General features: G+C 38.5%; 1 protein-coding gene across 2 annotated transcripts in view; it reads left to right on the plus strand.

Annotated features, from left to right (window-relative positions):
* The first annotated feature begins 3,708 nt into the window (after positions 1–3,708).
* AKT3 (AKT serine/threonine kinase 3) overlaps positions 3,709–15,365 on the plus strand; it is a 392,608-nt gene continuing 380,951 nt past the window's right edge. The window contains exons 1-2 of one of the 2 annotated variants that reach the window (XM_057550146.1): positions 3,709–4,393; positions 14,629–14,786. In XM_057550146.1, the coding sequence (XP_057406129.1) occupies positions 14,741–14,786 (46 nt within the window). In that variant the 5' untranslated portion in view covers positions 3,709–4,393; positions 14,629–14,740. Of the gene's footprint in view, positions 4,394–14,628; positions 14,787–15,365 lie in introns of those variants that run through there. The other variant, XM_057550151.1, reaches the window with a different exon arrangement.

Genomic DNA, 15,365 nt, shown 5'->3' on the forward strand with positions numbered 1-15,365 from the left:
CAGCTAGAAATGCACACCACCTCAGGAAGTTAAAATTATATCCTAAAATGAGGCTCTGGGATTAAAATACGTAGGTATTAGTATTATTGCATACCTCTATTCACCCGCAGTCCGAATAATAATATGTATGCTTTTTGCTTTGGAATCAGAACATGAATTCTAGGTCAATTCTCCACGAGCAGTTATTTAATTGTGGTAACTTTCTGTGACCCAAGTGTTCTGAAATACTAAATATAATGTCCAGAGATTGCTTAAGTTGCTAACAGACTTAGCCATCTAAGAGAGAATATGACAATACGAATGAAAAAATTTTCATTCAAACCCTAGTAACACAGCAGGAAAAAAAGTCTGCCAATATAAAACAAGAGGGAGGTTTCCAGAGAGCTTTAAGTATCCCCTTTGCACATGGCATCAGATTAGTGACATACCTGTTCTTCAGGTATTCTCATGTGTTACTAATACAGACCTATACCTTAAGAAAGATATCTGTAAAAAAGAGATAAGACAATTAGTATCGATAACTATTGCAACTTACTCTTCTTCTACTTATACCTGGATTTAAACTATGTTCTTTTGGAAATTGCTCTATTAATCATCTAGAATATTTATTAATTACAGCTATAGACTTAGCATGGTTATTTCAGAAACCAACTGTGGCAGAGACTGCTGGTTGTTCATCAAAGTAATTTCTTTTTCTTCCTGGGCTAGACTCCATTTCATGGGTTGCCTTGTAGTTTGGTGGCTTGGGAGTGTTCTAGCCAGTGGAATGGGAATGGAAGTGATGTGCACAAAACCTCCCTTGAGTGATTCTCCACGTTTTGCCCCTTTCTGCCAGCTTGATGTTGTGATTATGTGTTGAACATGTCAGAACTCTAACATGGAAGAAACTTTATTCTTATAAATGCTTAGAGGAGACTTGCCTGCCATTCTGAACTTTACATGGATGAGAAATACACTTCTGTAGAAATGCCAGGATAGATTTTTGTATTTATTTGTTGTACCAGCTAGTGTTAACAAATATATTCATGTTTATGGTAAAGGAATTTTAGCTTGCTAATCACTCACTATGTTTTAGATACTATCTAATATTTCATCACATTTAATTCTCATAATAAGCTGTTGAAGAAGTTGTAACCATCGTTGCACAAATGAGGAAATTAAAGCTTAGAAAAGTTAAGAAACTTGCCTAAGACCTAAATTCTGCAGAGGGAGGATTTGAACTCAGATCTCCAAGTCTCCAAAGTGTGTTCATGATCTTTCCAATAAGCCATCCCAAGAGGAGAGTACAGTATAAACTGCACATAGGACACAGAGTTATTTGCCCATTCATTCATTAATTTATCCAACAAACACATTTTGTGCATACTTTGTGTCATGTTCTGTTCTAGGCACTGGAGACAAGATACCCTTGTTATAAAGGCAGAGAGGCAGTAACTTAATTTTTGTTACCTGATGTCCTGAAATTCTAAATGTGCCTTCTAGTTTAAGTTACTCCCAAGAAATGGTGGAAGTACTAACAAATAGCTCTCAGTATCTAATTTACTCATTGGTAGTCAAGAAGAGTGAATACTTTTCTTAAGCTGCATAAGTAACTACTACTGAGAGATACTAGCCTTAAGAATTTCTGGCTTAATAAAGAATGAGGGCTTTGTCTCCAAAATTTAGGAGGGACATTCCCATGGATAAACATGCTCCTGCTGCCCATATTATTGGAAAGTGATGACAACGAAGAGGAGAACTCTAGCATACACTGTGTATGGAGTACCGTCGTATCACAATTGGCAGATTCTCCAAAATCCATGATGGCGCAGTCTAAGAGAAAGAACAATGGTACTTAAGTAAATAATAGTTCTGTAATAAATAATTGTATAATAAAAGCTGATATGCTTTTATTACAGAAATTGATGAAACTACTAGAGTAGAAGTACAAAACACGGAAGAAATAAAAGTTTACAACTTTTCAAATACATGAAGCCCAGAGTATATAATCCATTGTAGTTTATACCATATTTACCTTTAGGGTTTAATTCAGTTAAGATTTAATACAATCTGATGAGATGGAGAAATATTTTGAGGCAGTATGGCTCATAAGACAAATTTGGTTCTCACAAATATGTTGACGTTAAAATTGGAAACAAATGAAAATTGCAGTTGATAAGAGATATCTGGTAATTCAGAATATCACCACTCTCAGAGTTAAGTATTTAAAAGAGCTTTTGAGACACTCTTTTTAGCGCTGGTGTCATAGTGACTATTTTCTTAAAAATAAAAAGTGGGTTGGGTTATTATAGAATAAAAATCTGACCCATTTTTGTTACTCCCAAGCAAGAAATCTGTAACGGAATCACTTTGCCAATAGGGACTGTTAGAGCTCTGATAATTATGGTAATAAATTATATTTTATACAGAGATAAACTAAATAGAATTAGGATACAGTGTATGTTTATTAATCAGTTCATGACGCGCCGGGAAATACGGAAGAAGGAGAAAAGCAGCAATTGAGGACTTTTACTCTCGGGTGGATTGTATATATTAAAATGGCAAATTTTGTTCTGAAACGGTCAGAGAAGTGCTTCCCTTACAAATGGAGAAAATCGACTTAAAAAGCGCTTTCTTTTTTTATTAGGTTTCATATTCCTGTCCACAATCCCAATAGATGTGCATTTCATAAAAGATGTGGACATAGATGTATAAATACGACTCCCTGTATAAATACCAGGGATATAGTGTAAAAGAATGACTACCATCCCAATGTTGTCAGGACATGGTAAGAGTAGGAAGTGCGCGTCGGAAGGAATCACTCCTTCTACAGAAAGAAGCTAACAGCACTAACAAGCTAACAAGACTCTTGCATTGGGAGAAATAACAGGTACACCATCAAGGTTAGAGCCACGTGGCGAAATAATACGGTTTTTTCAAAGTGTTCCAGAAGCAACAATACATGGTGTCAGAAAAAGTGAACTTCTTTTATAACTTTATGGAGTATGATGTAGAGTTAAAAAAAAAAAAATTGGCCATTTTGAAAAAAAAAAAGTGTTTCCATTGCAAATATCCTCAGAAGCCATGAACTTCAAAAGAAAGAAATGCTATCTTCGTAGTGAATGCAATACATCATGGCTTCCCCAAAGTCAATGAAAACTACTGTCTCTAAAAAGTGTGAAATTTTAAGGTTGAATTACGATGCTACTGCAAGCCGTACACTATGTGTGGTGATTGCTTACAGGAAGCCCAGGGATGGCTCTTCCGAAAGAGGTGTTCTAGACTGGACGATAAGGTCTCCTAGGAGTCAGGAAAGGTGTCAGACTCTGGACTGACCTCTGAGGTGCAGAGGGGTGGGGTCGGTTCCCGCCCGGCTCCAAGCTTTCCGGGGCGCGCCCCCCCAGGGCACCGCCCATCTCTGGGGCCTCAGGTCCGGGCCCCTCACGCGCCCGCCTGACCTCCTTGGAGCTGCGGCGGGCGGGAGGAAAAGCCCCGGGCCCGGCTGCGCGCGTTAGGCAGAAGAGCCTCCCCTCCCGGGCCTCGGGTGCCCGCAGCGCGCCACGAGGGCGCGGGGAAAACCCACAACTTCCCGCCCAGGAACGACGCCCCGCTCCCGGCTTCGGCTGGGGAGAAGGGGGGGGCGTGTTCTCGCGAGAGGAGAAGGGGCGCGGGCCGCCGCGGGCTTGGGGGCGCGGGGAAGCCCGCGGACGGGGGACCGCGGGGAGGGGGCAGAGGCGGCGGGCCGGCTGGGGACGCGGGGAAGCAGCTCCCGCCAGTCGCCGTGCGCCAGCCCCTGACGTCAGGAGTTTTCCTCAAAGTCAACAACAAGCCTGCGGCGGCGGCGGTGGCGAGAGCTGATCAGCGGCGGCCCCATAGGGAGGAGGGGGCGGGGAGGCGGCGGCGGGCCCCCCAGCGGGGCGCGGCCCGAGAGGAGGCCGCAGACCCCCGACCCGCGCCAGGCCGCCAGGGCCCAGAGCCTCCACCCGCCGCCGCCTCGCCTCGCCGGCGCGACCCGGCCCCCGCCCGAGCGGAGTTTTCTGGTGATGAATTGAATTTGTAGCCGAGATCCGATTCCCACGTAGAGTCTCCGCCCCCTCCCCCCGCCGCCTCCCTCCTCCCGCCGCCGCCGCCGCCGCCGCTGCCGCCGCCGCCGCCGCCGCCGCCGCCGCCTCCTCCCGCTCCAGCTCCGCGGCCCGGCCGGCTCCCTCCCTCCCTCCCCTGCAGCCCGCCGCCTGCCCTCCCGCCGGCCACACCGGCTCCAGGGGGGCCAGAGGCTCTGCGGGGTGGGGGGAGGACAGGAGGGGAGGAGGAGGGAGGGGGACCCCCGAGTCGCCCCCTCTCCTCCCCCCGCCCCCCGGCTCCATCCTCCGCCGCCGCCCGAGCAGCTGCGGGGCCGCCGCCGCCGCCTTTGCAGGTAACAGCCACCGCCCCCCACTCTCGCCCTCTCCCCGCCGCTCCTGTTCTCCCTCCGGGCCCCCCTCGGGCGGGGTTGGCGGTGGGTAAATGAGGTGGGGGCGTCCGGCTTGTTACCGCGCCGGGGGCGTGGGCGGGGGCTGGGTCGCCGGGGGCTGGGGTTGGGATGCGGGTGCGGAGGCCGGGGATGCCCGGCGCGGACGGACCGCACCCCTCACTTTGCTGAGGGAAGCTGAGGCGGCGGTGCGCGGGGGCCTGGGAGGGTGTTCCTGGCCTAGCGATGCGGTCCGGGTCTGGGCCGCCCGGGCCCGGCGCCTCTGGTCTCTGCGCCACTCTCGATCCAGCCCGCTCACCCTCCTCGCCGGCCGGCGGCTAGGGGAGGGGGCCCGCTCGGCCTGGGGTGGCGGCGGGGTTATGTAACGCGGGGAGCGCCTGTGTCAGGGCGTTTGGGTGGGGGAGGGGGCTGTGTGCGCGTGGGTGGGGGAAGGCAGGGATGCGACGGCTCCCCGGGGTCTTGTTCTCCACCCCCCCCCACCCCGCCGCCGGCGCACAGGAAGAGACGGCCCTGGTGGGGTGGGGGTGTGTGGGAGGTGGGGAACGTGCTTGTCTGTGTTTTTAATAGTAGTGGGGTTTTGATCCGCTCCGGAGTTGTGTGCTAAGAATAGAAATGTACGGAAGATGCTGGCTTTGGCGGATCCAGTGATGCTGTCGCTGCTGGCGGCGGCGGCGGCGGCGGCGGCGGCGGCGGCTCTGGCTGCAAGTAAACAAACCAGCCTCTTCCTCGTCCACCTCCTTCTCCTGCGCATCGGTCTGCATCAGCCATGATGCTAGTGGGGCCCTTCCGAGCCCAAAGTTGAAGCGGAGCTGGTTGCTGTGTTCACCCTGACTCCTAGGCGGGGTCACCCCTTGTTTGGGATTTCCCGGGAATCTACAGTTAGGTTAGATTGAATTTCTTTGGGGCCCTGTTTTCAATACCGGTATTTACTGTTTATCTTCTGAAAGCAGAGGAAATGTTTACCCATTAAGTCAAGGCTGGGACACTCACGTTTCTTCCATCAAAATAATGTTATGAAAATAAAACCAACACGTTTCACCAGTGTGGTAATTGGTTGAAAGCCCAGTAGTTTGTAATGGATAACGTTTCCAAGTAGAAATTCAACAGTGAAACCCAGATATCTATGTTAATTACTCGTGTCAATAAAATGTTCACACTTTTTTAGTTCATCATGAAGCTAAAGAATGTGGAATAGTGACTTTTTTTGTAGTTAATACGTTGGCAACTGCCTCAAATCATCAATTTAGATGTATGTTCCATCTTTGGTAAAGCATGGTCATGTAATATCTTTTAGTGGACTGTAAATCATTAGACAACTACTGGGCTTTGTTTTTGATGGAAAGTCACTAAATTAGGTTATACATTGTTGGAAAATAGTTGAAAAAGCCAAAGGAGGAAGAATTCCCTAAAGACGGTGTAGGAAACTCTGTCTTCTGAACTTGTCATGGCGAAATATGTGTAAATGAATAGGAATATTACAGGAGGTGGTTGTCTAAAACGTGAAAACATCTTTTATTGGAATATCTACTTATTAGTATTACTAGTTTTAAGGTATATGACAGGATGCACAATTATTTGCAAGATAGAAGTCAGGACTGTAGATTTTTTTTTTCCTTTGCTGATACATAGTCTTGACTTTGAAAGTTCACCAGTGAGATTGTATCTGAAGACCTGTTTTTTGTTTTTCTCACTAGGGTTTACCCCAATATCTTTGATTGGTTTGAGCTTTTAATTTTAAAGTGAGGGAAGTGCATATATCACACGAATGAGACAACATTGGAAGTTAGGTGAATGTAAAGTTTTAGTTTTATGTTTGTACTGTGTATTTGCAGTATGTAGTATGTTTTCTTAGAGTGTTTGAAAAATAATGTCTAAAGTAATTCTGTAAAAAAATTTTTGAAACTGTTATTTGTATTCATTTTGTCTCCTACTTTTAGCCTTTCTGTAATGATTACTTTAGTGAATTGTTTTCCAACTTAAAATTAATTTTTACTTTGACTCTTAGTTTAAGTTCTGTATGTCAGAATATTGCTTTGGATGTTTTTGTTTATGTAACTTAAATGGCTGTAAAATATTTTCAATAAGATTTCATTCATTCATTCATTCAACAAATATTAGAGTGTGAACTGTGTGGTAGGGACTGATTTGATTAAAAACTTTTACTATTTACATTTCATCCAGAAGATCACTACTATTAGACGGTGAATTTGTTTTCAGAATCACTGCAAATCTAAACATGTTTTCGTTAAACATATGGGACACATGTACTTAGCATAGAGTCTTGTGCAAAGTAAGGATTTAAGGTTTTTTAAACTCTAGCTTTCTATTTAAACATGAGACATTCTTACAAAAAATTCAATGGAAATTTTCAACTACTTAGTTTTCTTTAAAAAGAGGAACTGGTTTTACAAATTAATTTTGTGGAAGTTTGGAATTTACTTAAACTTTGCATATTTTTATGAAAAGATGGCTATACTTTCTTTTGTTGTTATATCTTTTAGTACTGTAATTCACCCTTGGGAAGATAAGGCAATTGTTAATGATGTGTTAATTGGATTTTTAGCATGATTTGATAGGATCTAGTCTTTATAGTGTGATTAAGTTTCAAGCACTAAAAAATATTTAACATAAGAATATATGACTAACATAAGATGCAAGACAGAAAAAGAAACCATTTCATTTTGACCAAATCAGTCGTGTAATTTGACTTGCATTTTTATTTTTAAGTTAATATAAATTAATGCACATGATTAATTTTTGTAGATTTGTGTTAGATTATTTAAATTATTAAAAATTTGTTTTTTACTCCAGGTTTCAGAGTGCGCATCAGAATTCTAAATGTTCGTTTCATACACCATGTACTTTTCTGTAGTTGCCTGAATCATCTGAATCACCTGATGTTAACTTACATGTTTTATCATGGTCTTTTATGTATGATAGAGCTACATTCAATTTAGAGTTAACGCTAGCCAGTGCCTGATGAGTGCTTGCATGTGCCAGGTACTGTTATATGTGCTTAACATGTGTAAATGCATTTAATCTTCACAATAGCCTGTTACACTTTTGAAAGTGATTTTCACAGGAGAAAATACTTTTTCTGGTATTGTAAAAATTTGTTTCATTTTAACTTTATTTATTTTGAAACACTTTTTCTTTCAGTGTTTGTCCTAATCTGTTTGTACCTATTATTAGAATTCACAATGACAATGCTAAATTTCAATAAACTTGTACAGTAAAATTTCCATAGAAATCAAGATAATATAGTAAAAAAACATATTGACTGATCCGTAACTTTTTTTTTCATTTCATTTCTTTCAAATGCTGAATTAAATGCCACAGATGTTTACATGTTTTATTGTAGCACCATAGTCTTTGAACATGTTAGATGTAAACATTTCCTTTGCCAGGAAATCTTCAAATAGTAGTCGATAGGTAAATTAGTGTATGCTTCTTGACCTGTAGATTTGTTTTTTAGTTCTTTTCAATACTCTGTTTATATTTATTTGTCACCAATTACAGATATTTCACACTTTTAAATGGGTATATTTTGCTAATATTCAGAGGGAAAAGTAAAAAAAAATTATTGGAAGAAATCACTGGGAGATTTTCAAATGAGAATTTTTTTTCTCCATGTTAATTGAAAAAGCCTCTGACTATATTTGGGAGTCTAGGGGATGAGAGGGGGAGGAAGATGGTATTTTTGCCTGTAGTGGAATTTAGTCCAAATTTTGTCTGAGTGGAATTGATGTTTGAATGTTTTATCTTCTCAACTATATATTAACCTTTTGAGGACAGGAACCGTGTATAATCAGGATACTATCACCTAAGATGCCATCTATAAGTGAAATAGATACTCAGTAGCTTTAAACTTGAAGAATCATAAATAAGAGCTATTTAGAGTTCATCTAATGCTATACTTTTATTTTTATGGCTAAGGAAACTGAGGCACAGAGAATTAAAGGACCTTATACAGCATTACTCTGGGCCGGGCAGAGTTGGGAATAGGGACCCAAGTTTCTTGTCCTGTCCTGTGCTCTTTCTAATGCACCATCGTAATGAACTTTGTTACAGGATTCCATACCTACTGGTTAACTTTCAGTTTAATCAGGATTAAAATCTGTCAGGCTGATTAATGGCATTTTTGTGCGTGTGGATTCTTTTTGTTTTATAATCAGGGAGGTCCCCGAGTCAGATTTTAGAAGGATTTTACAGGTGTATTGGAAAAATGTGGCCAACTGTGCAACTAAGATTGTTTTAGTAGCAACCCTCAACCTGTCCGTGTGTTGTTACGTAAGTGCTTTCAAATAGAGACAAGCCACATTTTACGTGAGAAATGTAGGGGTGAATTTGTCAGTAGCTTGTTAAGTGGTGTAGGTGAGCCAGAGGAATCCAATAAGCATTTTCGTAGTTGTTTCAAATTAGAATATTAAATATATCACCCAGCACGAGTTGCTTTTTTTTACTCGATTAATAATGGATGTGTTGGTTGAAATGGCATGCAAATGCCCTAAACAGGGGTAGGGAAGAGGGGGAAAATGCTTTATGGTTTTGTATACATATTTCAAAGTTTATAAAGCTGATTTTTAAGAATTGGCAATTTAGAATAACTGGTATTTTGTGTGAAAGTTAGAAATCTTGCCTTTGCTTATTCAGGTATTTTCCTGTAGTGTGAAACAGTGAAGATATCTATATAGAAAGAGTTTAAAGAAAATCCACAAAGTGTATTGTAGTCTGAAGAGAGGAAAGGTATCCAAAGTATATAGTTTGTATGGTTCACTTCCCTATATGATATGTTTTTAGCAGGATAACAACTCTTAAAAGGACAGACTGGCTTAGAGTTATTTGAAGTGGAGATCAGGTTACCTTGAATTTCCCTTCCACTCCACTATTTTTCCTTTCCCTCAAATCCTTTTAAAAGTTTCATTAGCCTTATGCATTTATTATGGCATATATTAGTTTTACCTATTTCTTAAAATCAGTAAATATCATAGAATTACACCATGGTTACCCTTGACCATCATTTGTTTTTCAAAGTAGCAACTTTCTATTGTATTTGGATATCAGTTCTTCATTACTTTAGTTTGGCTAGCGTATCTAAAGTATATAAAAAATGTGGGTGCAGAGCAAGTATATTCTACATAGTATTAATTATAGCCAAATGTATAGTAGTTTATAGAAGGTTGTATTATAGATTTGTATCATGGCTTTTAACTTAGAAATTAACATACAGGAAATTATTAACCTATGAATTTTGCTCTTTATAAAATAGAATTGCTGGGGGTGCTTTTTAACTTTATGTCAACCTACTTTTAGTCTTCTATTATAATTTCGTTTGTGATGCAGTAGTTATATTTAATTTTTAATTTATTTGAAAACATGCTTTACTGGACTTCTGAAATATAATTTGTTACAGAAAAAACTTCAGAACTATTCACAAATGTTGTACATGTTTTTGAGAGCTCATATTGTGTTACTTTGTAGAAAGCACAACAAACTGATGGAAGAAGTTACTTGTCACTAACTTGTTATGGTAGCTGTGAGGAAATAATGTCGTTATTGATTGGTTATGGTCTTCTTAGGTTCAAAATTGTAGATGTGATAGCTACTGCACAAATTTGTTTTAGAGTTAAATGAGAAAATGTGTGTGAAAGCACTTTGATAATAAATTATAGGTTTGGAAAAGATTTTTGAAATACTTAGTTTTGCTTGCCCCCTGTATACTCAATTATAGTTCTTGTCACAGAGTAGATAACCAATACATCTTTATTGACTGAATGAACATATATGTGTATATATATATAAAACGTTTTCTTGTGCGAATGATATTTTAAACATGTTTGAAGAACTTTATTGCTTAAAATTGAATAGTTGGCTGCTGTAAGTAAACAGATATCTTTTAAAAATTCTTAAAAGTATCATGAAGAAAATATCCCATTCTTTCCCTTTTTCCTCCCATAGTGGATAATTTTGGGCAGTGTTGATGCTTGATTTGTTTGGGAATTGAAACTTCACCATCTCAACAAAAAGAGTCAAAAAATGTCGAGAAAAAAGGATAATTTTAGTGTGTGTTAGGCCTTAAAATTAATGGAGGTCTATAGGAAAAATACTTTAATGAATAGGGAAGAATATTTATTTCAACTTTAATTATTTTTTTTAGGTGCTTCCGTAATGTTTAAGTTCAGGTTTGTTTTTACCACGGCTTCATACCATTCTCTGTCGACTTAACAATATTAATTTGCTTCGTCTTTATTAGGTATCTAAATCTGCATCTTTGTTCTTTCACTCATCCATTCATTCATTTATTCCATATTTGTTGAGCATCTCTTATGTGCCAGGCAGCATTAAATTGCTTTACTAAATAATAATGCTATTGAATGAGGTAAAAGATGTGAAAATGTTTTGTAAATTGTAAAATGACATTCAAATGTAACTATTATCATTATCAAATTCTCAGATAATTTTGTATGAAAATACTTTTAGTGTAACTGCTTTGTGTAAATTATAAATTGAATCTACTAAGAATTTTGTATGAAATTTTTTATAAGAATGGGAAACATGAGATTACCCAGCAATGAATGTTTAATGCAATAGGTTTAAAAGAAAAATAAACCAAATTTTGTTTCTTACAGCTCATTGGATAGGACACATTTCTAAAGAAGTTAGGACTGTAGGACTCTACCTTAGGAAGCAGATTAAATGCCTAAAGTACAGCCCGTCATTTAGCAGATTAGTGTTTTTAATAACATGGAGGACTGAGTGGGAGAGTGTATTTGACTTGGTGCAAAGAGTGTTGCCACTGTAGGAAAAGTAGATCAAAGAGTATGGTTTACTGCTTGAGCGTCAGTAGCATTGGTTCTATACTAAAGACAACGTTTACTTCTAGCTTATTGATCATAATCCTAGGGTAGTATACCTTTGAACGTCTTTCAAATTGTGTTCAAATAATGTATCATTTTAGCCAGAGGTGGCCCAGAGCAGTTTTAAAGCTGAAAACTATGAATATGGGTGGAATTTGGTAACATTTTAATGTGCAAAATGGATAAAGCCATCTCTGTAGTGCCTGGTTCACTGGCCCTGTGGAAGATGATAAATTTTGTCCTGTTGATTTAATATGCATTTAAAAAGTTTAAATGTATAGGCACTGATAAACATCTTTATCTAAAAAACTAGTTTTTGGAAACAGTTTCTTTATAAAACAAAATTCTTTGATTTTGGGTTGATCTGAATATTTCAATATATTGTTTTGTCCTGAAGAGGCAGTGCTAGTGGAAAGTGTGTACCTGTTTTTGTGGTCTTGATTCTCTTATAAAGTAGCTGTATGACGTTGGGCAAGCCACTTCATCTGTCTTGACTTCTGTTTCCTCAGCTGTAAAAGAGGGTCCCTTCTAGCTTTCTAGCTTTAAGATTCTATCAATGAAATGTCCACTTAAAAAAAATAGAATCAATTTTGAAAATACTTTTGTTTTTCTAGTGTTTTATATAAGGGTATTATAATACAAATTATTTTAATAGGAAAATATTCTATATATGTTTATTGGATGTGTATTATTTTTTGTTTATTACTAAGTGTTGGTCGCTGATCTCTTCCTTTTCCAATCCCAAGGATATTAAGATACGAATTTTCATTTACCCAGAGTATACAATTTTATAGTCAGAAACCAGGAATGGCTTAATAGATGTGAGGCCTCTTGCTGTAAGTACTACCAAAGAGAAGGTCTAAGTGCAGTTCTTCTAAAGACATCATTTTGCACTAGTGTCCCTAATAATTTAACTTCCTTATACAGTTGACTCTTGACCAGTACTGGGGTGGGTTGCTTCTCTCACCCCAACCCCAGTGTCAAAAATCTGCCTACTGCTATCTCTATCTCAAAAACAAAGGAATTGATAAATGATTTATCCAAGGGCAGGAAGCTGAAACAGTTTGGATAAAATAAGGATTCAAACTTTAGTTCTTTTGATTCTACATATTGTGGTCTCTAACTGAACACAAACTTTTCCCCACACTTAGTTTAAAGATCTGTAAAATGAAAATGCAGGAACTGTATTTATTGAAAAAAAAATCCATGTATAAATGGACCTGCACAGTTCAAACCCCTGTTGTTCAAGGGTTAATTGTAATTATTTATGTTGTATAAAGAGTTAACCCTTTCAGTTATCTAGCTTCGTATTAAGTAGCCAGTTGACCATGTTGAGTTCTTCAGGAAGTTACAGAAATCAAATTAAAATGATGTTTTGATTCTTTACTGAAAGCTTTTTTGTTTTTGTTTTTTGCCTGTTTTTAATGGTGAAATGGGTCTTGTCCTGAATTATGTGGCCATTTCCTATGGCTGTTTTTCACAGTGTGTTCCCCTGGATTTCAATACATGTTACTAAAGGAAAAAAAAAAGCCCTGGGTGTTCAAGTAAGTTTAGGATTTGCTGAGATAAATAAGGTTATACATTATATATTTTGTACCTTTAATATGGTAATAGTGATGTTTCAAGAGAAAGACGTGGTTTATAGAATTTCGCGAACTTACTTGACCAAATGATTTTTTTTTCTTTTTTTAACCCTCTTTTTCTTCTTATTTTTCTGGAATTTCTCTTCATATTCTGTCAAACATATTTTGGGAAAATACACCGAGATTCTAATATTCCTTTTGATTCTGTACAGTAGCAGACCTGAATGATTTTGAGGACAGTCTTGGTCCAGCCTGTAGTTGCTGCCCTCAGCCCCATGGCACATGAGTGGGGTGGTCTTCTATTCAGCCACATAAACTTTGTCAGTCTTTCTTAAGAGAATGGTAGTCTTAATTCCTGACTGCTAAATGATTAGGCTCTGTACTTAATTTGCATTGGAAAAAGAAGTGTAATTCATTTCAGTACTAGCTAGGAAGTCTAACCTTGAACTTACTCCTGTGCACTATTTATTAAAACCATATTTGAGAAAATAGTATAGTTATATAGTCCATACATCCATTTTTCTGGTTATCTAAAATTTATGCCTGGGTTCCTGTGTCACGTTTTTTGGTCCCTTTCTGTGAAAATGCTTTAATTCAGTTTTATCTTGGCACTTTCCTTTTTAGATTGAGAGGGACAATAAGAAATAGCCAGTAAAGTTCATTGCTGTATATATGTGAGGATATTTTTGAGGACTTTTGTTTATTACACTACAAGGTATCTTATGAAGACCTATGGGTTAAATTTCAGATTTTTGTCCTAGAACAAATTGTTTCCTTATGAACAACTTCTTTTTTTCTTTTTAAAAATATTTATGGATACTGTAAATATTGAAACTGATTGTATTTCCTTATTTGTATTGCTTCCTGAAAGCTTCAAGTTAAATTTGTGGTCCATCTTTCACAAATATGTAGATTTTTACTCTGGCTTCTTTTTATCTTAAGTCAATAAGAATGCAGTCTCTGGAATCAGGTAGATTAGGTTCAGATCTTGGTGCCATCATTCATTAGCTGTGTTGAAATCAGCCACTTAATCTCTGTGAGCCTCAGTTTTCCCATCTATGAAATGGAGTTAATTGTATAATAGATGTAAGCACCTCTAATAGTTCTTGACATGTCCTGAATACTCCATACTTTTTCCCACTTTCATATTCCCTTTGTTTCACTTCATCTACTTTAAAAAATAATTGATTTTATATTATTTATAATATTTTATTTATTGTAATCTACCTAAAATATTTCTTGGAACAAGGCAGAGTAAGCATAGATAAATGTTAGTTACTTAGCACATTGTTTTCTACATAAAATCCAGCAATTAAAAACATTCACAATTGCTTTGCCATACTATTTCTAAATTTACTGAGATTTTGAAACTAGACCTACATGAAGATTTACTTTTAGTCCACCTCACTTTCATTCTCTTCCCTTTTTACCTCAAACACACATTACCAAGGAAATTTTCTGTATTATTTGTGTAGGTGTGACAGTGGTTTTCTTAAGACTTTTTTTTGTTGCAACCTCGTAGGTTAAAAGTTTCACTGTCCTTTGAAGTTCTGTCACAAGACCAGGGAAGTGCATTCATTATAAAACTACTTAATAAATAAGTTCCCCAGTTTGAAGAGCTAGACTTTTATGTGAGGTCAGGCCAGTTGAAGACATTTACAAAGAATTAGTTGTTTGTTATTGCTATGTGAGTTGCAAGAATGGAAAAAAAAGAAATTCTTTCTTCAATACTTCCTTCCAGGCTGAGTCATCACTAGAGAGTGGGAAGGGCAGCAGCAGCAGAGAATCCAAACCCCAAAGCTGGTATCACAAAGTACCTTTTCTCCAAGTTGGGGGCTCAGAGGGGCGCCATCATGAGCGATGTTACCATTGTGAAAGAAGGTTGGGTTCAGAAGAGGGGTAAGTGTTCAACAAAACTGAAAATAATGTGGTTGGTAAGTGTGCTAACACTAAGTGGTGTCCTGGAAGTTGATATTTTTTTCTGATGCTGTTAACAAAGTAAACTGTGACATACTATGTCCACTAAGATAGAAACGATATTTAACATATGTGTTAGGAATTTGCTTGTTATTTAGGAATTCTTTGTAATTCTTGACTTTGATCATTTATAATCAAGAAGGTTAGGCTTTCTGGTATGTTGTGTGCATGGATGTTACAGAAAGTTCATGTTGTATTTTTCTGTATTGTCCACAGATTCTACAATCCAGAGAGCTGTCTTTAGAATGATTTAATATCTAGAAAAGTATCTAACTTGTATGCATTTAAAGACATGTAAATATATAAATAAAAATATTCAATTATATTAAGCCAGTTTGGGCGGTGGCAGGGAAAGGGCTTAAAGTAGTAAAGAGGAAGGATTCACTCACAAACTCATGGATTCAGTAATCCCATAGTTAGATAAGTAAAGTCCTAAAGTAAAAGACCGAATGAGGAAAGGGATTGTGTGTGTGTGTGCGTGTGTGTGTGTGTGTATGTTTA

Source organism: Balaenoptera acutorostrata, chromosome 1 (assembly GCF_949987535.1).
Source record: "Balaenoptera acutorostrata chromosome 1, mBalAcu1.1, whole genome shotgun sequence".
In the NCBI taxonomy this organism is placed as follows: Eukaryota; Metazoa; Chordata; class Mammalia; order Artiodactyla; family Balaenopteridae; genus Balaenoptera; species Balaenoptera acutorostrata.